This window comes from Arvicanthis niloticus, chromosome 20 (genome assembly GCF_011762505.2).
Source record: "Arvicanthis niloticus isolate mArvNil1 chromosome 20, mArvNil1.pat.X, whole genome shotgun sequence".
NCBI classification, from domain to species: domain Eukaryota; kingdom Metazoa; phylum Chordata; class Mammalia; order Rodentia; family Muridae; genus Arvicanthis; species Arvicanthis niloticus.
This window is the reverse complement of record NC_047677.1, coordinates 1,584,409-1,610,867: the sequence shown is the minus strand read 5'-3', so window position 1 is coordinate 1,610,867 and position 26,459 is coordinate 1,584,409. Positions and strand designations below refer to the sequence as shown.

General features: G+C 37.6%; 1 protein-coding gene across 2 annotated transcripts in view; it reads left to right on the top strand.

The window, feature by feature from the left end:
• The first annotated feature begins 323 nt into the window (after positions 1–323).
• The window catches only part of Hsf2 (heat shock transcription factor 2), a 28,184-nt gene continuing 2,048 nt past the window's right edge, over positions 324–26,459 (top strand). The window contains exons 1-12 of one of the 2 annotated variants that reach the window (XM_034524689.2): positions 324–571; positions 9,917–10,025; positions 10,139–10,266; positions 11,370–11,494; positions 13,336–13,411; positions 15,261–15,322; positions 16,739–16,826; positions 18,725–18,873; positions 19,311–19,547; positions 20,186–20,291; positions 23,651–23,704; positions 26,296–26,380. In XM_034524689.2, coding sequence (XP_034380580.1) covers positions 479–571; positions 9,917–10,025; positions 10,139–10,266; positions 11,370–11,494; positions 13,336–13,411; positions 15,261–15,322; positions 16,739–16,826; positions 18,725–18,873; positions 19,311–19,547; positions 20,186–20,291; positions 23,651–23,704; positions 26,296–26,380 — 1,312 coding nt within the window. In that variant the 5' untranslated portion in view covers positions 324–478. The remainder of the gene's footprint in view (positions 572–9,916; positions 10,026–10,138; positions 10,267–11,369; positions 11,495–13,335; positions 13,412–15,260; positions 15,323–16,738; positions 16,827–18,724; positions 18,874–19,310; positions 19,548–20,185; positions 20,292–23,650; positions 23,705–26,295; positions 26,381–26,459) is intronic. The other variant, XM_034524690.2, reaches the window with a different exon arrangement.

The following is a 26,459-nucleotide window of genomic DNA, read 5'->3' as shown; positions in this document are numbered from 1 at the left end:
GCGTTTCTGCACTCTGCCAACCACAGCCGGAGCATCCAAACCCTTCCCATGTGAATCCACTAAACATGGGTTCCCTAGCCCCAGTATCATTGCCTTAACAGAGGAGTCTGCCTAAAAGGTAACAGAGAAGGCTGAACCACTCCTGAACCCACCCCTCCTCCCGGCAACAGCCAATCGCTTTGCTCCGTGGTGCACTTGAAGCCTTGGATTGGACTCGCGGAAGCCGGGCGCGGGAGCAGAACGCAGGGGTGGAGCGCGAAGCCTTGTCCATCACGTGCCGCCGCGGGGTCTCCCCGCCTTCACCGCGCGCCCGGCGGCGCCGAGGGGGCGGAGCCCGGGACCCGCCGCGCCTGCGCGGTGTGCGTCCCCGGGAGCAGCAGCTGCTGCCACCGCCGCCGCTGCCGCCGCCGCTGCCGCCGCCACTGCCGCGACCTCCGCGTTCGGGAGTAGAATTCGGAATCCCTGCGCCCAGCTAACAATGAAGCAGAGTTCCAACGTGCCGGCTTTTCTCAGCAAGCTGTGGACGCTTGTGGAGGAAACCCACACCAACGAGTTCATCACCTGGAGCCAGGTACAGTCGGGGACACGGTGGCCTCGGGTCTCCCTTGTCGAACCGACTCGGCTCGGCTCGACTCGGCTGGGCCGGGCGGGGCGGGGCCGGGCCGGGCCGGGCTGGGCTGGGCTGGGCTGGGCTGGGCTGGGCTGGGCTGGGCTCGGCGGCTCCCGCGGCCTGCGGCGGCGCGCGGCCTCCCCACCTCGCGCGGACCCCCGGCTTTGTGTGCGCGGCGAGCCGGGCCCCGCAGGCTCCGTTCGCCTCCAGCCGCGCGCCGTGGGGGAGGGGCGCCCTGGTAACGGTCCCGCCGGTCCCGGGAGCTCGGAACCGGCCCCGGCCGCGCGTTCTGCACACTCATCCTCCGCCGTCTGCTCGCCGCGGGGCGCGGAGGTCGCAGAGCCTGGGGCGGACAAACGGGCTGTCTGGGGAGAGCAGCGGGCTTATCTAAAGAAATCACCTCCTTGGGGATTGATTGCTCCCGCCTCTGGGGTCTTTTATGATGGTAATGGAAAAATGTGCAGACTCAGACTGCTCTGACCGTGAGCTTTTTTAATTTTATTTATGTACTTTTAACATAGAAATTTCCCGGTTATTGTTTGGAGGCTGGGTCATTTGTTTAATCGTTTCTTTAGAATAATTATTCTAGTAAAAGTGCTTGTAGACCATGCTTAGTAACTTAGCGGCTTGGAGTTAAAAAAACGAGCCCTTAAATTTCACAGAATAGTTGCTTGCAGAGTGGTATGTGGTTGCCTTGATCAGTTTGATCCAGATTCTCCTTATAAATAAAGATGACCTTAATGAAGCCCGGTATCTTGCCTGGTCTGAGTTATGCGTTAGATGGATGCGTTGCCTAGGTGACTCAAGACCTCTCCCTCCCCCCAGTTCCACACAAAGATTCTTTGCAGAGTGATTATTTACATCACTTGTGCCTTTGCTTTACTAGACGTGCAATTCTTGGATTGTTCGAATCACTTCATGAAGGGGATCGGCCCCTCTTCCTGGAGTTGGTGACTTATTCAGGGTATTTTCATGTTCACAGTTTTTGAGATGAGTAAGTGGGAAATACCAAGCTAAATGTGTTAAAATAAATGTTATCTTCTCCGTTTCTTGTGTTCTTTTCTGTTGTTGAAACTAGTTTTCACCCTTGCGTGCTTTTAATAGGTAACAGCAATAGAATATACCTGATATTTGGACAACTGTGTCACTGAATTTTGCTGAGTATTAGTGCCAATTTTAAAAAATTTCTTTCTAGAATTTAATTTTCCTGTGTATTGTCACACAGGTGCCCCACCCCCAACCCCTGCTGGTTGTGTAGACTAAGCAATTGATTCATTTGATACATTGGTACAAAGAAGTGAAAATAAGAAAGGCAGCTACCAGCTTGAACTTAAAATAAACCGACGGCTCATGCTTTTCATCAGTCAGAAGGATTAAAGGTTGAGAGGCTCGATCAGTCCAGACTGCTTCTCAGCTGTCTTTTAACATTAGAAACTGGACTGAAATATATTCTTTATCCCAACCGAGCTGAGTTGATGGAACTTCTTGAGCTTGCAAAAGGCGGTTTATTTGTACTGTCTAAAACTTCTACACAAATGTATTGGCAATTGGTTCTAATTAAAAGGTATTGTACTGTCTAAAACTTCTACGCAAATGTATTGGCAATTGGTTCTAATTAAAAGGTATTGTATAAGTGGCCAGATAACGTCAAATTAGCCAAACATTTTAATAACTTTCCTGGTTTTGATCAGTACGGACTGTGGAGAATATAAACGAGCTACTTAATTACTTTGATTTATCGTATTAAGTATCAGTTTATATTTTTAAGTGCCCGTTTCTAATACACCACTAGGACAGTCAAAGTGTAAACCTAGTGGGGTGTTGGTTCTAGAGACACAGTTGGTGCCTTAATGTTTGAGTCACTCAAAGTGTTACAAAATGGGTTTGATTGGAACAGAGTAACAGGTGTTCTGAGATAGCTAGGAATGTGGCCCAAATCATTTGTAGATGACAAAGTCATATTGTAATGTCAAAGGTTGGACACTCCGGATGGAATACTATTTGGAATGCCAATACTGAAAGGTACAACTTTAAGTTGATGTTGATGAAAAACATTGTTGGGTTTTTTTTTTTTTTTTTTTTTTTTTTTTTTGTCTCTTTTAAAAAAGATTTTATGTTTAATCGTGTTCTTGTCTGTGTGTGCATATGCTTATTTGAATGAGGGCAGAAGAGGGAGCCAGACTTCCAAGTCTTGGACTTCGGCTGTTAAGGAACCTACCCACATGAGTGCCAGGAACCAAACTGGGGGGTCTCTGAGCAGCAACTCTCTCTTAACTGCTGAGCTATCTCTCCAGCCCTACTGTAATCTTCTAAAAGATTCTATTTGTGTGCATACCTTCCTTTAAATTTGTATTGAATTATAGAGGTGATTTTTTTTTTTTTTTTTTTTTTTGCATTTACTCAGTGGCTATCACTTTAAGGCCCTTTAAAAGCAAAAGCTCTGGGACTAAGTAAACTTTCATGCAACCCCTATCCTCTACAGTGGTAGAAAATCATATACTCCTTTAGGTAGAGTATAAACCAAGGAAAGAAACCTTCTCACCTGTATTCTGGAACCTTTGACTTACTAGTCCTACAGGTCTGTATAAGTTCACATTTCCTAGATATTTGTTATGTGACAAACTTGAAAATAAGAATATTCTCATTGTCCTTAAATACAAAAATATGATAGTCTGAGCTATGAATAGTCAGAATAGTAGGTATTAGATCCAGACTATCTTTTTTTTTTTTTTAATTAATGTATTTCAGTCTTTCCCAACAAAGTTTCCCTTATGGTGTTTGTTTTGAACATTTCCTGTAGCTTCAGAGTTTTACATAGCTGTTCTTTTGCTTTGGTAAACAAAATCTAAGACAGAATACTTTTAGACCCCCTGAGGATATTTCAGTGTAACACTGTCCCAAACAGAGCATATGTTAGCATGGAAACAAGTTGAGAAACTTGATAGAGAAAAGGGTTTATGAAAGTTAAATAGATTCTTATTGATAAAGAAGAGCTTTTATTTTTATTAACATTTGCTAATCACTGTATGTTGAAGTGAAGCTCCCTTAATGAAAGTAATGAAATTTTGGGTGGTAATAAGCACAAAAAGGAAAAAGAAAGAAAGAAAGAAAAGAAAAGAAAGCAGGGTAAACACAGTATTTACAATGAAGATCCAGCTACATCACAGAAGTCGTGTATTTCAACAGTAGTTTAATAGAATTACCTACAACATTAAGCAAATGGAAATAGCAAACTCAAGAGTGTAAGACTAGTTAGAAGGAGCAGCCACTGTTGATAGAGATGACATTTCTTCTCATAAAGCTAAGATGCAAACCGTTGGGGAAAGTGTGTGCTTGTGTTACTGAGTGAACAACAACAACAAAAAAAGTCACTTAATGCTATACAGTTGGAACTTAACTGGAAATCTACAAAACAGTGGGGTTGATACACTAACTTGCAGGTCTGTTTCCTTAATTGGTTTCTATTGCTGTGATGATCAAAGGCAACTAGGGAGAGGATTTGTTTGGCTTATGTACTCTTGCAGGTGCTGGGTCATTGTGGGACATGCACAGGAACACAGGCACCTGGAGGTAGGAACTGAGGTGAGGCCTTACAGAAACACTGCTTACTGGCCTGCTCTCTGTGGCTTCCTCAGTATGCTCTCTTACAGCCATCGGGGTTATCTGTCTGCCCAGGAGAGGCATTGTCCTCAGTAAGCTGGGACCTTCCATTTCAAAGGTCAACCAAGAAAATGCCGAACAAGCTTGAGAGCATTTTCTCAACTGAGGATTTCTGTCACAATAAAAAAATAAAAAAACCAGAAAACTAGCCAACACTCTTGTCATCTGCCTGACAGTAAATACAATTTAATTGGGACATAACCATGCCCATTTGTTCGTACTGTTATTTTTGTGGTGGGAATGCCAGGGCTACTAAGCAACCACCTTTGTCTTTAAGCCATACCTTAGCCTTATGCCCAAATATCTTTACATACTGTCCTAGCTGATTGCTGGATAGAAGTAGGATCATGAACTTTGGGGATTAGCAAGTCTGATAGACCAATTTGATTTTTGAGAAAAGTTTGCCGTTTTCCATCTTAGAGCATCACAGAAAACAATAAGGAGGTGCTGTGTTAGAAACATGGCTTTGAAACCTCCCAAGGATAAGAGGGTGAGGGGAAAAAATGCTGTTCTAGCTCCTCTTAACCATGCATGAGCGTATTTGCTTTGCAGGAGACTCTCTTAAACACACTGGAACCAGGATCTGAGTGTAAGAGACTCTGTTGTTTCAGATCAGACAGTATGAATGAGTTTACAGCAAGAAGTTGACAACTTGGCACATAAGCTGAGTGGGAACTGTGTGTAGTTTAGGAAAGGTAAAGGAAAGACCAGTCTAAAAGAGTACTTAAGTAGAGACCAGGGTGGTTAGAATGGATGGGTCAGGCAGAAGAATGAAAAATAAGACTTGTCACTATGCCCTACTGGGGGAACCAGACAGATTTGTGGTGGTTCTGTCTTTAGGAAGAAGATGAGGTTGTGGTGGGCAAAAGCAGAGACGTTAGGGCCTTAAGGACCTTTCTGGGTCAGGAGGAGATAAGGGAACCAGTTAGAGACAATCAGTTTTCCAGACTGGTTGCAGTAGTGGTAAGAGAAGTTCTTTGGTTGGATACCTATTGTAAAGTCAAATCGGGGAAGAGAATAGAATTAACAGTGACTCACGGGGGAGGGTATAGCTCAGTAGTAAAGAAGATTGTGGCATGCTTTAGACTGAATTTCATTCTCAATACCATCTTTTACTTCCCCACTTCCAGAAAGAAAGGAAGGGAAGAAAGTCCAGAAGAGAAGGGGTACTCAGATTTGGCCTGTGGAAGATAGTGGAAGATTAGGAGGCATGTTAGTTGCAGATTCTGTATGGTCTCATTTTATGTTTGAAATTAAAAGAGATCACTATAGTGTGGAACAAGAATGCCTTCTTTGGGATCTGAACTGGTCCATGTATAATAAACTAATTAGGTATTTTTGGAATATGGCTGTTGAACTGAAGAGGTTTTACCAATGTTTGAAACTCTTCTGATCTCAAACATTTTGGAGAAGGTATACCAACCCCTATTTTAGAATTGTTTTATTCTGCTTACATTTGGTTAGCCACCTTTAGTCATATGCATATACCTAATATCATAAGGAGTGGGGATATGTACTACTAGGAACAGAAATATCTCTGAACAGCATGACTTCTGTACTTCAAAACCTTCCAATGGATGCAGTGACTAGGTTGTTAGGTGTACCTTTGGCATTGGGGTTCCTGGAGAGCCTTTGAGGATAAAGTCATGGGGTTGAAAGAAAGTACTTGGGAAGACAAAGACAAAATGTGTGGTGTGTAGTTTTGTTTACACTGCTTTGAATTGCTCGTGAGTCGAATGCACTCAGTGCTCGTTTTTAACTAACCTTATGGCTCAGTGGCTGGGCTCTTCTAAGCCTCCCACTACTAGTGTAGTTCAGTGGCTGGGCTTTTCTAAGTCTCCCTCTGGCTAGTGTGCCTTTTCCTTTACTCCTTTGCTCAACACTCTAAATGTGCTTTTAGCCTGTATTGCCTGGTTAACTTCTCCTTGCTCAACACCCTAAATCTGCCCTCAGCTTAGAAGCAGCCAATGGCCACTCGACCCAAGATCTCACATAGCTGATGACTCTCTATCCCTCAGAAGCCTGGTGAATCCTCCTCCTCCTGCATCTCCTAGCCTGCCTGCGGGAACCTGGACGTCCCGCCTTTCTACCCAGCATTGGCCCTCTTCTTCCCAGCCATTGGCCGTTGGCATCTTTATTGATTGATCAAGAACCAGTTGGGGAACAGGACCTTCATCGTTCATATGCAGATTCACAATCAAAACATCAGAGCCACCCCTTATAAAAGGAACTAAATGATTTGGTATTTAAATAGAGATAAGGAAAATCCAGTTAATTAGACCGGAAGGAACCAGGAAAAAGAGTAATCACAAGAGTGAGACCATAGAAATTAGTTCACATGCTGCTATCAAATGTTTCAAATTTCTGGTGTATATTAACAATTTGTGAGTTACAGGAAAATAAGATGTTGATAATTTAACCACAGATTGTATACATTGCTTTCCAAAGACATAAAATTGTCTTTTTTTCTTGATGGTTGTGCATAAGATGTTCAATTACGTCACCTCTTAAAGTGAATATTACCATTCTTAAGGGTTACCAGTGGAGTAAATAGAAAATACTATCTCAAAAAAGCCTTTGCTTTAATTTCTATTTCTGTATAGTAATTAGTGAATTCTAAAGTTCTCTTCTGTTATTAGCTACAACAGCTTCTTGTTCTGTGGAAAATTTGTATTGTAGATTTTTTTAAAATCAATATTCCTTAGAGTCAATATTTAATTACCTACTATTTGTTGTAATTGCATTTCATTGTCTTTAAAACGCTGGAAAATGAAGACCATTTAAAGTTAAGACAGTTTAATGCATTGGTTAAGTTAAGGGAGAATGAGTGGCTTTCCAGTGCTAAATTTGTTTTCCTTAGACCCTTTTACCTTTATACTTAAGTAAAGATCCTGTGTGTTTTGATAATTTATTATTGGGACATTTTACTCATTTACTCATGGACAGTTCAAATTGTCTTTTATGTTTTATGGAAATAAATGTGCTTTTTCTTTTCTCTAAGTCTATGTGAAATAAACTTTTGTAGGTAGTGTGATGGATCCATCTTGCTTTTTTATTTATTTAGTTGCTCCACATCTTTATTAAATAATCCTCTTTTTCTGGATGATTTATACTGCCACCTTTGTGGGTTTTTTGTTTTTGTTTTATTTTGTTTGTAAATGTATTACATTTTACCAATGACATCAGATTAATCATTTTAGCTATTTTTAAGTGTACACTTCAATTACACTACAGTTTATCTTTTCAAACTGAAATTGTGTCTTAACTTGTATTGCTATGATGTGACACTATGACCAGGGCATGGACCATGACCAGAGTCCATTTGAGGCTTACAGTTAAGGTGAGTCCATGACAATCAGGACGGGGACTGAGGCAGGCAGACAGGCATGGCATTGGAGCAGTAGCTAGGAGTTTACATCTAATCTACAAGCCAGAGGCAAGGAGAGCTAAGTGGAAATGGTGTAGACTTTTGAAACCTCAAAGCTGGTCTCTAGTGATAAACCCCTCTAACAAGGCCACACATTCTAATCCTTCCCAAACAGTTCCACCAACTTGGGCCAATCACTCCAGTCTCACAGGAGCCATATTCATTCAAACAGCTACAAAGTGCCTGCCTGTTCCTGAACTACCCATACTTCCATACTACTTACCTAAGAAATTGGCTTTTAAAAATTCTTTATGTAAGTGGAATCTTACAGTATATATTGCCCTTGGACTGGCTAATTTCACATAGTATATAATGTTCTTACTGTTTATCTAGGTCAAATGAATCTGAATATTTCATTGAATGTGTACACCACATTTTGTTTATCCATTAATCAAATGATGGACACTTTAGTTGCTTTTATATTTTGGCTTTGTGACTTCTATTACAGGGATCGTGTGGTACCCATATCTCTTCAGGGTTTTTTTTTTTTTTTTTTTCCTGTTTTGTAGTGTTCATACAGAATAGGAATTATTGACTGATTTAGTATTTACTTAGTTTGTTTTTAGCAACCTTTGTACTATAGTTCCACGAGAGCTGTCCTATATTCTATTCCACTAGAAATTCATAATGGTTCAAATCCCTCACACCTTTAACACGTGTTTTGATAAGAGCCGTTCTGAATTGCTGGGAAGGAGTAGCATCTTACTGTTCCAGTCTCAGCTCCCTAACAGTTGGTGAATATGGAGCAACTTTCATGTGTTTATTGGCAGTTTATGAATCTTTGGAAAAACTGCTGCTGAAAGTTCTGGCTTACTATTAATGAGCTTTTTTATTGTTTGGATTGTAGATGGTGCATATCCATTGTGAATGTGTGTCACACGTGTATGTGACATACATGATTTACAATCTTCTTCCCCATCTGCGCTTGCTCTTTTCATTCTTGCTGACGTTCTACATACAATACTTTTTAAACTTGATATGGTCCCATATTTCTCATGATTTTGCTTATGTTTCCCGTACTTCAGTTTTATATTCAAGAGATCATTTCCAAATCCAATGTCATGAAATTTTTTATCGTAAGATTTAGGTCTTTGATACTAATGGGTTTATTACGTTTTTGATCTATTTTGAGTTAAAATTTGTAAATGATATCAGCTGTATTGTTTTACATATGTTTTTTCAATACCATTTACCAAAAGGACTTGTTATTTTGCCATGAAGCTTGAAAATTCTTTGACAGACTTTATTACTGGGCTGTTTTGGTTTTTTTGTTTGTTTGTTTTTTGTTTTTTTTTTTGTTGTTGTTGTTGTTGCTCTGTCTTCCTCCAGTTAATGTAGTTTTGTACTAAGCCTCTAATTGTTTTAATGTTTTTGAATGAAAACTAAGACTTTTAACACTAATCTAGAAACCAGCCTGGCCTGATGGTGGTGGTGGTATATCTTGTTGCAGCTCCTTGTAGGCTGTTATGGTATCACCAAATTGAGGCCAGCCTGGGCTGGCTGCAGAGTGAGTTCTAAGCCAGCCCTGGCAACTATTGAGACTATCACAAAAACTAAGGGCTGGAGAGATGACTTAGTGGTTAAGAGCACTTTGGTTCCTAGTGTTCACATGCTGGCATACATGTGTGTAACTCCAGGTCTAGGTGTCTTTTCACCTCCGTGGATGGCAGGACATACATGTGGTCTACACTTATATAATATATACTTAACCTATAATTAAGGAAATCTAATTTTAGACATTAAAAAGCAGGCTAGAGATATATTTCAGTAAGTACTTGCCTAGCTCTAAATTCCAGTCCCTGTACCACGCTCTACTGAATTAATCTTGTAACCAAAAACTTTCTGAATTCTTTTATAGTTTTTCATTGTCGTGTACTAAAATGTAGTAGTTACATATGTTATAGATAGTGATAAAACAGTGGTTTATCAATTTATTTTTGCTTACCTAATAGAAATTCTTCTAATATTTCATCACAGAATATGATGAAGCTTTTAGTTTGAAGCTGACACCAAAAACATTCTTATAATTTGGCTTGTAATTGTAGAGGTTTTTTTTGTTAGTTAGTTTTTTTTTTTGTTTTGTTTTTTGTTTTTTTTTTTCCCCATTATCAGAAAGAGTGTTGGTCTGGAGGTATCTAAGAACACTTACCAGAGCTGATTTAGATTTTTGTCAGTGGACCTTAACTAATTGACATTTCTGGGCTTTGTTTGATTTTTAGAATGGACAAAGTTTTCTGGTCTTGGATGAGCAGAGATTTGCAAAGGAAATTCTTCCTAAGTACTTCAAACACAACAACATGGCGAGCTTTGTGAGGCAGCTAAATATGTGTGAGTGTGACCAATGGTTTACTCTTCTCATTAAAATAACAGTGTATTGCTGTATAAACTCCATGAATTTTTCACTTGTCTAATGTTAGTCATCAAATTTGAATCTTTGTCAGATGGCTTCCGTAAAGTAGTACATATCGAATCTGGAATTGTCAAACAGGAAAGAGATGGCCCTGTTGAATTTCAACATCCTTATTTCAAACAAGGCCAGGATGACTTGTTGGAGAACATTAAAAGGAAGGTGAGCTTCTGCTGCTGACGTGAGCTAATTACTAGGTTATGAATGTGAGGCATGACTTTTTTTTTTTAAGCCACTGAATTTAAGATAAGAGTGTACAGAAAGGCCTGGTGTGGTGGTGCACACCTGTAATCCCAGCAGTTGGGAGGCAGAGGATTGCTGCAAGATTGAGTCTATCTTGGACTAAATAGTGAGTTCCAACCCAGCCTGGACTATGGAGTGAGACCCTTTCTCAGTAACCCCCAATAATAACAAATATATAAATAATGAAAAGGAACATACAGAAATACAGCACTATTCTTTATTGAGACAAACTAGACTAACAAAGCATTGATGAATCGTGTGACTCTTCCCATCACTTATTTTCTAAGCTCAGTGGTGCTGAGAGTGCTCCAGTGTTTTCACTTTAACAAGGGAAGGGAAATGTTTACTGTGTTGAGCCAGAGGGTGGCTACACATCTTAATGGGGGCGCTTACTCCTGAGCTGCCTGAGGGGAAAAAATCAAAAATCAGGTATCTTCTGCTGAAATGAATATGTTTACTAAATCTAAAAAGGTGGATAGAAAGAACAGGGACATAGTCCATTATAGGACACCCTGAAAACCCTGGCTTCAGTTCCCATCACCATCAAGTGGGAAGCAGTGGTGAAAGGAAAGGGGGGCAAAGGAATGTGTATACATAGCTCAGTGGCTAAAGTATGTAAGTCTCACCTAACATGAAGTCCTCCACTTCAGTGCTAAATGCTGCAAAATAATAGCAAAAGGTGAAGAGCCCATGGAAGAAAGGTACATACTGTGCAACTCTATTACTGCATACTTTGAATTAAATGTGGGATGTGACAATACAGATGCTTGGAAATGGTAAGTCATTTGTCAGAGGGAATAAACAAAGACTCTCATAGTCCTGCTTGTCCCATTACAATGAGATGGCTTACTCCTGAGTAAGCTAGGGAGACTAAAGTGATATTCCTTGCTTTCTTCTGTATTGAACTATAAAGTGTATTCTTGTTTTAGAATTTATCTAGAACTTCTAGATAATAATAAGTTTTAGTTTGTAATCATGGGGGCTTAGTATGTGTTTAATTTTCTAAATTTGTATTTTGGAAGGTTTCATCTTCAAAACCAGAGGAAAATAAAATTCGTCAAGAAGATTTAACAAAAATTATTAGTAGTGCTCAGAAGGTTCAAATAAAACAAGAAACTATTGAGTCCAGGCTTTCAGAATTAAAAAGGTAAAAATATTATTTCCAAATATAATCCTACTATATTATGGAGGGTGGGGTATGTGTTGGGGTTTGGAGATTCTTTGGTGTTTTAAGTAGTCTTCAGTAGCCAAGATCAGTGTTTTCTGTTTGTTTGCTTTGCCTGTGTTAGTTTGCTTTACTTTTAGTTTGTAGCTGTAGACTTTGTCCTAATAAGTTTAAATTATAGTTGTCAGAAGAATATATAAACCTAGCCGTGAAGCTGGACTTGCTTATGATCTTTAAGATAGTGTAGTAAATTATATATATAGATTAGTTTTCATACGGTCTTTATGCATAAATGACTTTGTTAAAATGTATGTCTTGCTGTGGCTTAGGAAAAAGTAGGGCATGGGAAATAAGAATAAAAAGAATATACACACGAGAGTTGCCTTACTTGTTACTGCACAGAGATGCAGGAGAGGGCCTATACAAACCGCTTATCTTCAAAAGCATGTTTTTTTTTGTCTCACTGCATTACTTAACTGTATTAATCATTAACTTAATAATTACTTAATTATTTTCTTAACTGCCATACCAATAATGTATATAGATTAGGTGTGTTTTATTCTTACATTTCTGGGGTCTTCCCTTAATTACAAGAGCCTGAGAATAGTTATTTTACACATTCTATCTTACATTTTTGCATTAGTTTTTAATTCAAATATATTCATGATGAGTGCCTTTGGACTTTGATTCCTTGTTTGAAAAAGCCGTAAACTTTCCAATTTTGCTTGTTTTATCTAACTAGCTGTGTTATTTGCTCTATTTGTCTTCTGTCAGCAGTGTCCTTTAACCTAATTCAAGTGTTCGGTTGTTTACCCATCCTTTAACTATTAGTGGTAACCATCTTCTATCTTGGTAGACAGCTAGCAGCAGCTTTAAGTTTGATTTGAAAACAGTGATTATTTAGTAAGTACTTTAAAACAATTTCCTTTTCTGATATCTCCATATGTGAACCTGCCATCTTTTTTTTTTTTTAATAATAGTACAGATTGAGGAAGATAACTTTTATGAGATACATAGGAATTCATATAAGTTGGATTATTTTTCTAATTTAACTCTGCTAATATTCACATATAATTTCAGTCTTACAAGGCAAGAAAGAAGTGAAAGGAATTATGCCTATTGGATAAGTTACTGAATTTCCTTCTTTAAAAACACTTAGAGGTGTTCCTTTGCTTCCTTAGAGGGTTTGAGACAGAACTTGAGATAACTGTAGGGTCTGACAGACTTTCATATTACTCTAATAGTTGTAGATTTATCTCAGTGATGTAGGGCAAAGTCCCTTCTATTTTCCCTACATCAGTGTCTTCATCTATGCAGTGAAGAACATGATTCTTTTCTTGGCTGTGCTTATGGAAGTTTAGTGAATCACACATGTAAGATGCCTGGAGAACATCAGATGCTGGGCACTGTTACTTTCCTTTGTTTCCTGAAGCAATTAACAAAGTCTGAAAATACTTGCTATACTGTTGAAACTTAGTATATGTTTAAGCAAATAGTAACAAACCCATTTATCAAAAGGAGTAAATTACCTACTACTATACACATGTAAGTATGTATCTTTTTTCCCCCTGTATTGTTGTGACTAGTAAGTAGGTAATAGTTAAGAAGAAATACTTAGAGTATAGGAGAAGTAGTATTTGTTTCTTTAGACAAGGTCTTACTGTATAACTTAAGCTTGTCTTGAACCTGTAACTCTCCTACCTCTGCCTGCCTCCTCCCACCTCAGAGTTCAAGTTCTCTGGCTTTCTTGGTTAAAAGCTATTGAGGCTTGATCTTTTGACCCAATCTTTCTTGCTTTTGTTTTTAAATAAATTTTAATACAGTGAGAATGAATCCCTTTGGAAGGAGGTGTCAGAGTTAAGAGCAAAGCATGCACAGCAGCAACAAGTTATTCGAAAGGTAAGAAACTTCCAGCCCGTCCTGTACTCTGTATTTGCTTGTTTGTGTTCTGTGTTTGTGTTTGATGTTCTATGGACTTTTTCTTGTTGCTTTTCACTCTGATAGGTATAGTTAATTTTTAAGTCATTTGGCCCAACTAGGAGTTCAGTGGTGCTTTTTTGGGGGGCTTTGTATATAGTGTAGTTAAAATAAAGTAATAAATTCAGCATTACTGAGCTGAATCCGAGGAAGACTTAGAATCTGCCACAGCATTGGGTCCTTGTCATTTAATCTGTACATTCCAACTTCCATTTGTTATTAAGAAAAGAAACATGAGAGCAATAAAGGGATCTATTTTTTGCTTATGAGTAAACTAGGCTCATAGCAACAGGTTCTTTGAGGGGGGAGGATGGGGAGTGATGAATCTTGTTCTTGCCTGAAAAGGCACTTGAGCTAAAAATAAGTTGATGACTGACAGGGTTTGGTTGTAGTGAACCAGCCTTAGGGCAGAGATGAAGAACAGTTGTCACATGTGGCCTATGATCAAAACAGTATACTAGTATTATAAGATAACATTAAGGTTAAATATAATTGAATTCAGTTCTCAGTGTTTCATTCAAGTATATGTTTTCTTTTTAAACTTCTGCACGCAGTTCTAATGTATGGCCTTAATGACCTTAAGTGTTAAGGAGAGTTAAAATAACAGATGTTCCTAATTTTGTACTTGATGAAAAGACTCTTACTATTTTTTTTACAAGATAGCATTTTGGTTAAATATTAACTACTTAATCTGTACTTTCTTTTTCCAAAAAGACAAAGATAATTAGTAAAGTTACAACAGGACTTCAGTTTTTGACCAGCACTTTTCCTGTTCAACTCTGAAGTTTGAATATGATGTATAACATAATAGACTTAGTTGGTATGTAATTAAGTTTCATAAAGCATATAAAACCCTACAGAGTCTGAACCGTCCTTCAACTACTTTGACCTTTTTCAGACACCAGAACACTATGGTCATTATTACTCACAGGCTTCACTTCTACTTCTCATCTATGGTAGGAAGCTGACAATAAAATTTCAAGTCTTACTGTAAGCCACAGTGGCTCTCATAAAGGTTACCAAGAAGGTTCCTAAACACCTAATTAACCCATCCATTGCTCAGTGCCATCAGAATTCAGATGGAACCGTTCTGTAGTGAGGTGGGGATTAAATGTTTAAGGAGATACTGGTTCAGTGAGCTAGCCATGTGTCTTACATAAAGAAACAAGTCTATAAAATAAGAAGGGTTAGTTATGTCTGTTTAATAGAGTTTCCTCTAAATTTAGCAGATATTTAAATTTTACTATGTCTATATCTGGGTAAGCTTCTATGGATGATAAAACTGGCCAGTATACTCTTTCAAACCTGAATTTTATGATCTGTTCTGAGTTAGTAACTCCTTTTGCTTCTAGTTATATTACCTTTGTTTTAAAATGTTTGTCGCAGTGGTGGCGCACGCCTTTAATCCCAGCACTTGGGAGGCAGAGGCAGGTGGATTTCTGAGTTCGAGGCCAGCCTGGTCTACAGAGTGAGTTGCAGGACAGCCAGGGCTATACAGAGAAACCCTGTCTCGAAAAACTTAAAAAAAGAAAGAAAAGAAAATGTTTGTCAAACAGCAGTTTGTATTTTTTGCATCACAGTGCTATCTTCCTGTAAAAGCAAATCTCCCATGTTAAGACTGTGGAAAATAAAAAGACTTAGCATTATTTGTGTGTGTTTTAGAGTCCTTTATTGAGCACCTTGAGGGCAGAAAACTGGGTAGTAATTAGTGTGATTTAATATAATTTGCACAGTCTTTGATGAAAGAATTTTATTCACATTTTCCTCTCAGATTGTCCAGTTTATTGTTACATTGGTTCAGAATAATCAGCTTGTGAGTTTAAAACGTAAAAGGTAAGTTTTTTGAGTTTTGTCTTACAAACATTTTAGTGTTGAAGCATGAATACCTGGTTGCTGAGTGTGTGTGCCTGGTACCAGAGAACAGCTTTCCTTTGTTAAATTATGTTAGCATTTCAAGAGTAATCTTAACAGGGTGAGGACCCCTTTCCACAATACTTAGGATAGTATAAATATTTGAGAGGGTTTTTGTTGTTGTTTTTGTTTGTTTGTTTGTTTGTTTTTCCAGATTTGGGATATTTGCAAACCTATGAATTACCTGTGATGAAATTTATGTCTGAGTTCAAGTTTTTGTGTTTTGTGTGCATAAAGTGTGAAAGTAATTATATGTAACATCATTAATAATCTTGTACATGAGCTAGTTTAGTCATACAGCTGAAAGGCTTCAGAAGATTTTCATCTCATAGGCCCTTAATTCACCATGGCCCATCACATACTTATGAGTGAATTTTCCATTTGTGCCGTATCAACATAATCAGGTTCCGTGTTTGGGATATATGCAACCTGTTTATCCTCTCACTGTCATCTTGTCCTCCTTCCTTCAGATAGGGTCTTACCTAGATTCCTGGAAGTGACTCAAACTCCCCATCTTCCTACTGTGCCTCCTGAGTACTGGGTTGCAGACAGGCACCAACAGGCTCAGCTTACTGCTTATGTGTTTATGAAGTACAGACAGGCCAGGCCAGATGATCACTTAGTAACTTGTGTGTGTTACTAACTGATTGTTTATTCATGTTAACAGTTTAAAGTAACATTAGGAGGAGAACTCTTTAAAAATAATGTTGTGGTCGGGTGGTGGTGGCGCACGCCTTTAATCCCAGCACTTGGGAGGCAGAGGCTGGCAGATTTATGAGTTCGAGGCCAGCCTGGTCTACAGAGTGAGTTCCAGGACAGCCAGGGATACACAAAGAAACCCTGTCTCGAAAAACAAACAAACAAAACAACAACAACAACAAAAACCAAACAAAAATAATAATGTTGTGAGGAAGGGAGAGAATCAAATATTATTTTAAATTTAGTAGACTTGGTAATTCAAAACCTTCAAGATAGGTTGCAATGCATACAAATATATTAGTTCTTGATGCCATTGTCACACCTAAACTAGAAGAATAATTGACAAAAGGCATAGATGGAAGGAGAAGAAGATGAGCTGTAAGGCTAAGATTTTAACAGTTTATAAAGTCTGTGGCTTTAATTGTTGCCTTTTTTTCTGTGATACTACTTTTTAAAAAACTAGGTATACTTTGTATGGAGTTGAATAGTTCTAGTCTAAAGAACTTCTATTGTATCTTTATTGAAAGTTCTCATTCACTGTTGAAGCAAGTATGATGTGTTATGAGTAAACTATTAGAAACCTTTTGTTCTTTAATTTTTGGGGTGGGATTAAATTAATATTACAATTATTATTTACAGGCCCCTACTTCTAAACACAAATGGAGCTCCAAAGAAGAATCTATTTCAGCACATAGTCAAAGAACCATCTGATAATCACCATCATAAAGTAAATTTTAATGTATTTTATATTTTTTGTCTCAAACTAAATTTTATTATGGCAGTGTGTCATGCAGTCAAAGACGTTTAGTGAATAATAATGTAAGTGCTCACTCTCCAGCTCTGTTACATCATGACATGTTCATTATTTACTTTAAAGTATTTTGAGAAATATCATTACAAATACAGTTGCTTATTTCCAAGCTTTCATATTTGTCATTGCCCTGGCTTTTTTATGTGGTGAATTCACAAGTATTGCTATTATTTTGCATAATACCTAAATATGATATAGATGATGTTATTTCAGTACTATGCAGTGTGTACTGCATGCACACTGCAATGTGGCCTTTTTATTTTTGGAATTGAGAAATGTAGTTTTTGTGATGCTGTATAAGTTGAAGATGCTGTATAAGTTTGAAGAGTGTGATGATATCATCATAGTGTAACATGATTACACTATACAGCTTTTTCTTTTCATCTTCTATAATTATATGCCAACTAGAGTACTTTTCTCTAGCAATTTCAAAATATTTTGCATGCTTTTGTTTCTGCTATAGACTGTATAATTTGTCAGTCTTAACATCTAATTGCAGATTACCATCAAAGTAATTGAAGCCTTTCTTATGATACTGCTTTCTGTCACTGATAATCTTCTGTGTGTGTGGGGGGGGGGGGTGTGTGCGCACGTGTGTGTACTGGGTTTTTGAACAGCAAGGCAAATTCTGTCCTACTAAGTTACTGTTGTTATTTTGAACTGTTAGAATTTTTAAATATTATGTCAGATTTACTGTTGAACTGTTGAAGTTTTATTTGCTTATTTTATCCCTTGGGATAATGTTAACTTCATGTTTCAGTGTTGACCCCCTTTTTTCTTTCTAAACCAAGTATATATTGTAAACCTGTTTAGTGTGAGTGTTGGATTAAAAGCTTATATAAGTAAATGGTTTGTTTTAGTTTAACTGAAATTTATATATTTTTAAAGTGTTTCATATATTTTAGATTTTTTTGTTTAACTAGAATTTATATATTTAAAACATTTTACTTTTCTTACCTGTGTCATCTATTGTTGAAACTTAAATTTTTTTTTGCATTATAATAATGACGTACTTGCTTTAGAGAATTGGACTTCTTAATGTAACTGACCTGAACGTACCCGTACATTGTATTTTTCTTTTGGTGTTACTGGGTATCACTAGAGTCCAGTGATTGCTAGGCAAGCATTGGACACTGAATTCTATCCCTAGCTACCTTTTTTCATTTTGTGATGGGATTCCACCAAGTCTTAGACTGCTGTTGAACTCACTCTGTAGCCTAGGAAGTCCTGTGTCGACCTCTGGAGTAATTGAGATTACAGACCTATGTCATCAGACAGACCTGTGTATCTACATCGTAACATTAAAACAAACCAGTTGTTGGTAAAGTAGCCAAGTGACCTCTAACTATGGAATTGTTGAAGTGCTGTATTTCTCTCAGCGAAGGTCTTTAATGAGTAAGAATAAAGCTTCTTTAGACACAGCAAGTTCAGATAGAACAGTCACTACCAATTCAGCAGCTGTGCAATTGGGATTGAAATTTCTGAAGGCCTTGAACTTGTTTGTTGCTTATCTGTTAAAAAAGTATTTTAGAATTCGAACATCTCCTTGGAAAAAACATACTTTGGGCATGTTATTCATCTTCAGGGTCTCTTACAATAATGCAATTTGTTAAGTAGAATATGGACATATACTTAATAGCTGTGTAAAATATTATATGTCATTAGAATGTGAATCCCAGAAAGACAGAGGACAGAGCTGTTTTGTTTAGTATTGGATCCTCAACATTTTAGTATTTAGGATGTGTCCTGTTTTTTTTTTTTTCTGATACCTTTTGTAGTAGTCCATATATTTTTGTTTTCTCCTGATTCTTTAGGTTCCACACAGCAGGACTGAAGGTTTAAAGTCAAGAGAACGGATTTCAGATGACATAATTATTTATGATGTTACTGATGATAATGTGGATGAAGAAAATGTTCCAGTTATTCCAGAAACAAATGAGGATGTTATAGTTGATCCCTCCAAGTAAGGAATCATGAGATAAAATTTGGGAAAATATTGGTCTTTTTTTTCTTTGAAATACTAGAAAAGCCCTGGTTTGTCTTTTTTGTTTTGGTTTGGTTTTATGAAAAAGTAATTCTTTTTTGATATTTGGTTTGCCATACTAATCTTTTTTACATGTTTGGAATTATTAAACCAGATAAACCTTAAAAAAAAAAAATGAAAATTGATGGCTTTTATTTGGAGTTAAACTTTTTTTTTTTTTTTTTTTTTTTGGTTTCTGTGGTTTTCTATCTTATGAACTGTGAAAATGTGTGCTCAAGGGACTTACTCTAGTAAGGGAAACCATTTCATAGATTTGGGGATCCTGCAGAGAATGAAAATCAATCATTTAGTTCGTCTAAAATTGTAATGGTTTTTGTTTTGTGTTTTTTTTTCTCATATTGCTGATATGGCTGTAGCCAGTATCCTGACATTGTCATTGTTGAAGATGACAACGAGGATGAGTATGCTCCTGTCATTCAGAGTGCAGAGCAGAGCGAAGCAGCCAGAGGATCCTTACGTGTAGGGAATGCTGGCTGCAGCAGCCCTCTCATGTCGAGTGCTATCCAGCTAAACGGCTCCTCTAATCTCACCTCAGAAGACCCTGTGACCATGATGGATTCCATTTTGAATGACAATATTAACCTGTTAGGAAAGTGCGTGTTCACACATATGTTTTGAATTACTGTCTTATTCAGTTCTATAATAAACCTAAAGTAATATTTAAATTTCTATAAATTTAAAGTAACAATAATAGCTTAAGTAATACAGTAAGCTTCCTTTTAGATGTAGACCCTGTGTTATCTCTTTCTGTTGATCAAAGGTGAACTCTCTAGTGAACAGGATTTAATTGTCCATGAGTAGTGTTGGAACTTTGGTGAGCAATTCTTGAGATTTTTAAAATGAAATTCTTGTTTTAATTGTAAGATATTCTTGATTTTAACTACCAGGTGTATAGAGTGCTATAGTTTTTATTGAAGGATACATTGTATTAAAATTCAATAATTTATAGTACAGAAGTAATTTGATTATTAGGAGTATTAGAGTAGTGAGGTAGTAAAGAAGAAAAAGGTAAAGTACACTGTTATTACAGCACATGTTTTCTGAAGGTAATAAATTTGTGTGAAGGTTATAGTTAGAAATTCCAAACCTTAAATGGAGTATCTTAAGAACTGTTCAGGACTTAGGACTCACCAAGATTATTTTGTAGCACTTAGCTAGGTTACCAGCAGTGGTTTTCAATGTAAGAATGAGAATATGTAATGAATATGAAATTGTTATTTTTTTTCTTTAGGGTTGAGCTGTTGGATTACCTTGACAGTATTGATTGCAGTTTAGAGGACTTCCAAGCTATGCTCTCAGGAAGACAGTTTAGCATAGACCCAGATCTCCTGGTTGATGTAGGTATTTTGGATACTCTTTATTGTACTGGTGTTTTGTGTACTTTCGTGTGTCATTTAAAATGAATACTCTTTGTATTCTATACTTCCTGTATTTTACTTTCTTAATGATTTTACTAGGAAGCATAGACAGATGGGTACAGGTCACTGACATGTGGTAGCTGTCTGCCTCTGAGGAGCAGTTGCTCCTCTAACAACAAGCCTTTCTTTTCAACATTATTGTTACTGAATACAGGTCAGTCTGGACTTGCTGTTGTGTTACTGTATGTGTATTTTTCTCTAGAGTAAGTTGAATAAAGACCTTTGGAAACTAGTAGTAGAAGTGGGAATAGCATAAATACACTTCTTAATACTTAGAGAATTGATGTTTTTCTAGCAAATACATTGCATTTTATTTGGTATATTTTTAATGTCGAGTCTGATTCCCTGTCTCCGTCTTTGTCCCCAGCTGTGTGAACTGAACTCCAGTGTTGTGTACACTTGTGATCTTTCCCTTTGATTTCAGGCCCCTGAGCATCTGGATTTGCCATTTTGATTTTTGTCTGTGATGTTCTTCTCTTGGTCTCCAAAGCTTTCTAGAGTCACCCGGCTTTGTCCTGCTCACATGACACTTGTTCTTTCCTCTTCCCGATATCTGTTCTTTATTTCGAGACATGCCTTACAGGGAGTCTTTCATATCAAAGGATTCTGTAGTATTGTCATTCCAAGAAACTCTTAATGATGCAAAAGGAATTAGACCTTTCTTCCTCTTCTGTCTTATTTCTGGTTAATTAATCATGTACATCCCTTCTCATGAAATTAGTTCATCACAGAGCTAAACATCGTTCCCAAATTACCCGTACCACACAGCGTTGTATTTCATTGTCTTTAAAGAATTCCTTTCCATGCTATTCTTATTACCATGGTAATTGAGTAAGTGTGGATATCCCATTCCAGCTTGGTAGCAGTAACTTAACAGACCTCCCTGAGTCTATTAGCCTCAGTCTCAACTCTGAATGAAAGTGTTAAAAAATAATAATAATTCTGGCTATCTACAAAGCCATGTGGTCTTTGGTTCATTTCAGTTTCACTTTGAACATATACTAAATTGCTGTTCAAACCCCCATACTTGCTGAGAATAAATCACTATGTTCCAGGCCTCTCCAACTGTAGCAGTTCTGTATCCTTTCTTGGAGGTAATCATTAGCTGCCTCCTTATACCCAATTCAAATTTCTATCCTTGGGCTGTGTGTCTGTCTACCTTTCTTCTATTCTACTCTGTGCATTTGGGATATCTTGCTTTACCTGATGGTCCTTAGATTATTCAAATTCAGTGCCCAAATGTTTTTTATTCCTGAAACTATATATACCCATTAATAGCATTTTCCCCTTCTGTTTCCAGTCTCTTTAGACATGGACTTTTCTTTAAAGACCACAATTGTCATAGAAGTGTCCTTGGCTCTCTTTCCATTCCATTTCCCTCGGTTTTCATATCACCCACTAGCTGCTGAAGAGGAATGGAGCTCACGTATATATCAGACTCATTTTGCTTTTCTTATCTCATCATTCGATACTGTTTATCAAAATAACATTGACAAACCATCCCAACTTTATATTTTCACTTCTCTCATGTAAGACTTATATCACTCATGAATTAGATTCAAGTGTCATAAATTTTAAAATCTAGCTCTGGCTTGCCCTATTCTCTAAAATGGTGAAGATGCTCAAGATATAAACCCAAAACCAAGTGCATTGAGAATTCTGGCTGCACTTTGTAATGTTCAGTTCTCTCTGTATCAGGGTGGAGTCAGCAAGAGGGCGTCGGGCCAGAGAACTTAAGTTGCATCAGTTCCTTATATGGGAATTGATTGTGTATATTTTGCCTCATCTACCTTCTGGGAGTATGTAAGACATGTTCCCAAGTCTGAACAGGATGCTGAGGCAAAAGAAGGAGAAGGAAGTTTGCTTGCATTGCTGGCCTCACTCAGGTGTCACCCTGTCTATAGGTGTAGAGCTGCATCAGGGTTCTCTGTAGTAGTACAGTCATCTGCCACCGAGGATGTGAGCTCCATTGCTCTTCAGTGGCCAGTAGGCAATAAGAAAAGAGGAAAATGGAAAGAAAGCCAGGGATACCTCTGACAACTGTGGTCTTTAAGGAAAGGAGTCTTGAGGCTACAGAGACTGGAAGCAGAAAGAACTAACCTGCATTTTGTTGTTTTCTTGCTTTGTTCATTCTCATCCAGGGCAAACCTGTGGTCTTTTTCATTGCTCAGATTGTTCTTAGGGCTCTGAACTAAGCCTGATTGGACAGGGCCTGGACCACTCTTGGCTTTGCTCAGGTCTTTTTTTTTTTTTTTTTTTTTTTTTTTTTTCCTTTTAACTATTGTGTTATAACTGTGTGAGTTAGAACTTCTGTTATTTGGATTGGTCTTAACCATTTCTAGAACATGCTCTACCTTCTTGGTGTTACTATTCCTAAGTACTCGTCTATCTTCTAAATTCCTGATGTTCTCTCAGATTGATGACGTAGCACCTAGCTTCATTATGACCTTTGGTTTCATCCTATGTCTGCCTGTGTTCATGCTTTCCTCTCCTCTTGGTCTCCAAACTCCCTAGTGCTTTTAAGTTCTATAATTGTAAACCTGGATTGTATATGAGTATAAGTTGGCTATTTAACGTCCATATCATCTTTTAGATTGTAAGCTCCTGGAGAGCAGAAATAAATGTTTTTATGGTGCCAGTGATGTCTTATAAGCTTTACCCTGTGCAGGGGATTTGCTAGGATTTTGAAGCTTATGACGTGAAAGTTGTATTTATAAATTGGCTGGAATGTAAGTACAGTTCATTGGCATTGTCTTAGCACTTATTAACTTCCTTTGCTATGTAGAAAATAAAGTAGGTATGCCATATTGTCAGAGGTCCCACTTGATATGAATGCTAGGTTCCACTGTCAGTAGATTTGATGAGTTTGTCGTGTAATCAGTAAGTAGTTATTCAATAAATGCTTATCTTCAAGACATGGGACTCGGCCTTTGGTGATTCCTATGGCCAAGAACAAACATTTAGAGACTGAGTAGCGGGGATAAAAGATATTAAATTTAATGGAGATTAATGAAGGGATAAGAATTATGGAGAACTATTTACCCCACTGTAGAGAGATCCTTACAAGATAAAATTCCATCTAGCGCACGGGCCAGCTTGCTCTGCCTTTTGTTTGTTTTTCTTTCTGCTTTCTTGCTTTTCCAAACTTGATTGAATCTGTGGAAACTTCCTCATGTAGGAGTGACATCTCTTCACTCACCATGATTGTATAAAAATTTTTAACACAAATCTTTTTAAATATTTTTTAAACTTATCATCTTTCTTGTTTGGTCTTTCAGCTTTTCACTAGTTCTGTGCAGATGAATCCCACAGATTACATCAATAATACAAAAGTAAGTTTTAATCCATGTTGCTTAGGACCCATAGCTATACAAATATGAAAGTGTCCTATTAAACAGACATAGAAAGCAGTATCACTCTCAGTGACAGAAAATATTTCTTTTTTTTTTCCTATTCTTCACTGCTGTGCATGACTGAGCAGTGCAGTGCTAGATGGAAGGTCAGCAGTTGGTTATGGGGTGGTCTTTCTCTGCCCAGTTTTGGCACATGTGGGACACATTCTCAGTATGAAACCAGCCTCTTAGTGCTGGGAAATCACTATGCCTCGGCTTGTTCAGATAGTTCTTTAAAATAAAAATGATGAAAATAGCCAGGCAGTGGTGGTGCACACCTTTAATCCCAGAACTTGGGAGGCAGAGGCAGGCGGATTTCTGAGTTCGAGGCCAGCCTGGTCTACAGAGTGAGTTCCAGGACAGCCAGGACTACACAGAGAAACCCTGTCTGGAAAAACAAAAAACAAACAAACAAAAAAATGATTAAAATATTTCTGCATTGTCTATTTTTTCTTTCCACAAACAACTTCTCAATTTAAGTTGAAAATAACTGGTTCCTATTTCCTCTGTAAGTTCGTTTACTTTGTCAGCATTAAAAGCAGTAACTAATTCAAGGGTCAGTTTTACTAAGTAGGGATGGAGATACATAGATGTATATATCTTTATCTTCCCTGTTTTAAGCTATAACAATTTTTTCAACAAATAGGATCTAGTTGGACTTAGCAAGTTGACAGGAGATTCTTTAGGGCAATATGTAATGGCAGATGCTTATAAAATTCTTGTTACTTTTGTAAAGGTTAATTGTCCTAACTGATTTACTCCTGTATCTAATATATATACCAAATTGTTTAATCCTTATTTTTTATTAGTTACAAAATAAATTAAGCTCAATTTCTGAATTAGTGAAGTCAGTTACATGCTTGTCCTTTGTAATCTAAAAATAAGACGTCTCGGGTAAATGTGAAGGATTATACAGCTGATGAGTTGGGATTTCCTGTTGTCGTGTGAGGAGATGCCTGGAGTGAAAGTTCACCCTGGCTGACTCACGACTGGATGGATTTGTAGAGTTGGAGGTTCATTGTGCATTGTTGAGTTATTGGCATACATACACTATTTCTATAAATGGCCAAACGTAAATATTTTTGGTTTTGTAAGTTGTATGTCCCAACAGTGAATGCTGTAATTGTTGATTAAGCAGATATAGATATTGCATAAAAGAATGTGTGGCTGTGTTTAGAAAGACTTTTAATAAATAGGCAGTAAGCTGAATTTCACCATTATTTACCTGTGTTTATAGCGTAAGATTTTGACATTATATTAAGTTACATCATACTTTAGTGAATATGCTTTACTGTTGATTACTAAAACTGACTCATTGTTCTTTGATTATACTCTTTATTCTAGAAACCCCAATAACTTTAGAATTTTCAAAAATACCAGTAAGCACAAATAATTACATACTGCTTTCTGATCTTATAAAAATATATTTAAGGGTGATGCTTTAATACAGTTCTGAGATTTGAAAATTATTGGTATTTTTATCTCTTGTTCATGACAAGCATATATAACATGTATCAATATTTTCTTAGTCTAGGTACCTTATAGCATAGCTGAGTGGCCACTAGTAATGAACAAGAACATACATGGGAAAAATGCATTTATAATCTTGGTTCTCATGTTTAGAATATCAACAGTGGTATTCTTAGAAAATTCCTATTTTAAGGTTTATAAAAATATATTAACATTTATGTATTATAACTTCTAAATGATGAATTATTTTTCCTTAATTTAGAATGATTTTTCATCTTGAGGTCATTTTGTAGAATCTTGAAACTTTTACTGCTTCACTTTATAACAGCTGCAGAGGCCTAGAGGATTTACACAGGTGTTCACTATTCCATACATACTATAGCAACATGTAGGGATGTGGTAGCTGGTTGTGTGTGACACTAGGGTTATCTGAAACAGTTGAGCCTCAGCTGCCCTCAGAGTCCGGGCACTGTCCAGCTCACTGCCTTGTCAGCAGCGTTGTGGATGTCATTCCACAGTAACCAGAAGGAAGGACAACTGTGGCCGAAGAATCCACCAAAATGAAGAGATCGAAGGAGTCACAGAAAGGACCAGAAGAAACCATCACAATTGAAGCTTCCAAGAGCAGGGGCAGTTTGAAAGGTGTCCCCTGTCATCCATGGCGACCTGAGCGTGTTCATCTCTGTAGGCTGTCCTGTTCACGAGAAGAGCAGTGTGCGATGCATTTCTAATCAGAACTGTTAAAGTGTGGATTTAATTACATCTTCACTAGCATGTGAACCAGCGTGTGTGATTTACACCCATCTCTGTGTCCTGTTATGGAGTGCCCTCTGTTACTGAATGCCCTTCCTTTATCCCACTGGGAGCTTTATTCTGCCCTTGGGGACAGGTTTCTTAGCCGGTCTGGATAATTCCAGTGAGATTTCTCTTCTGGTTCATCATTTCTGATGTTTCCCTTTCCAGTATATTGCAGATGTGTTGAAGTTATTTTATCAGTTTCTAATTATTTGATACTTTTAAGGATTTTACGTAAAATGGTAATGTTTCATAATTTTTTTTAGTCAGAGAATAAGGGATTAGAAGCAACCAAGAACAGTGTTGTTCAACAAGTTTCAGAAGAGGGAAGAAAATCTAAATCCAAACCAGGTAGGAATGGAAGCAGTCTTAATTTCTTTAGGTTTTTCTTTTAAGAATTTCAGTATAAAATTTAATGCAAACCGTGGAA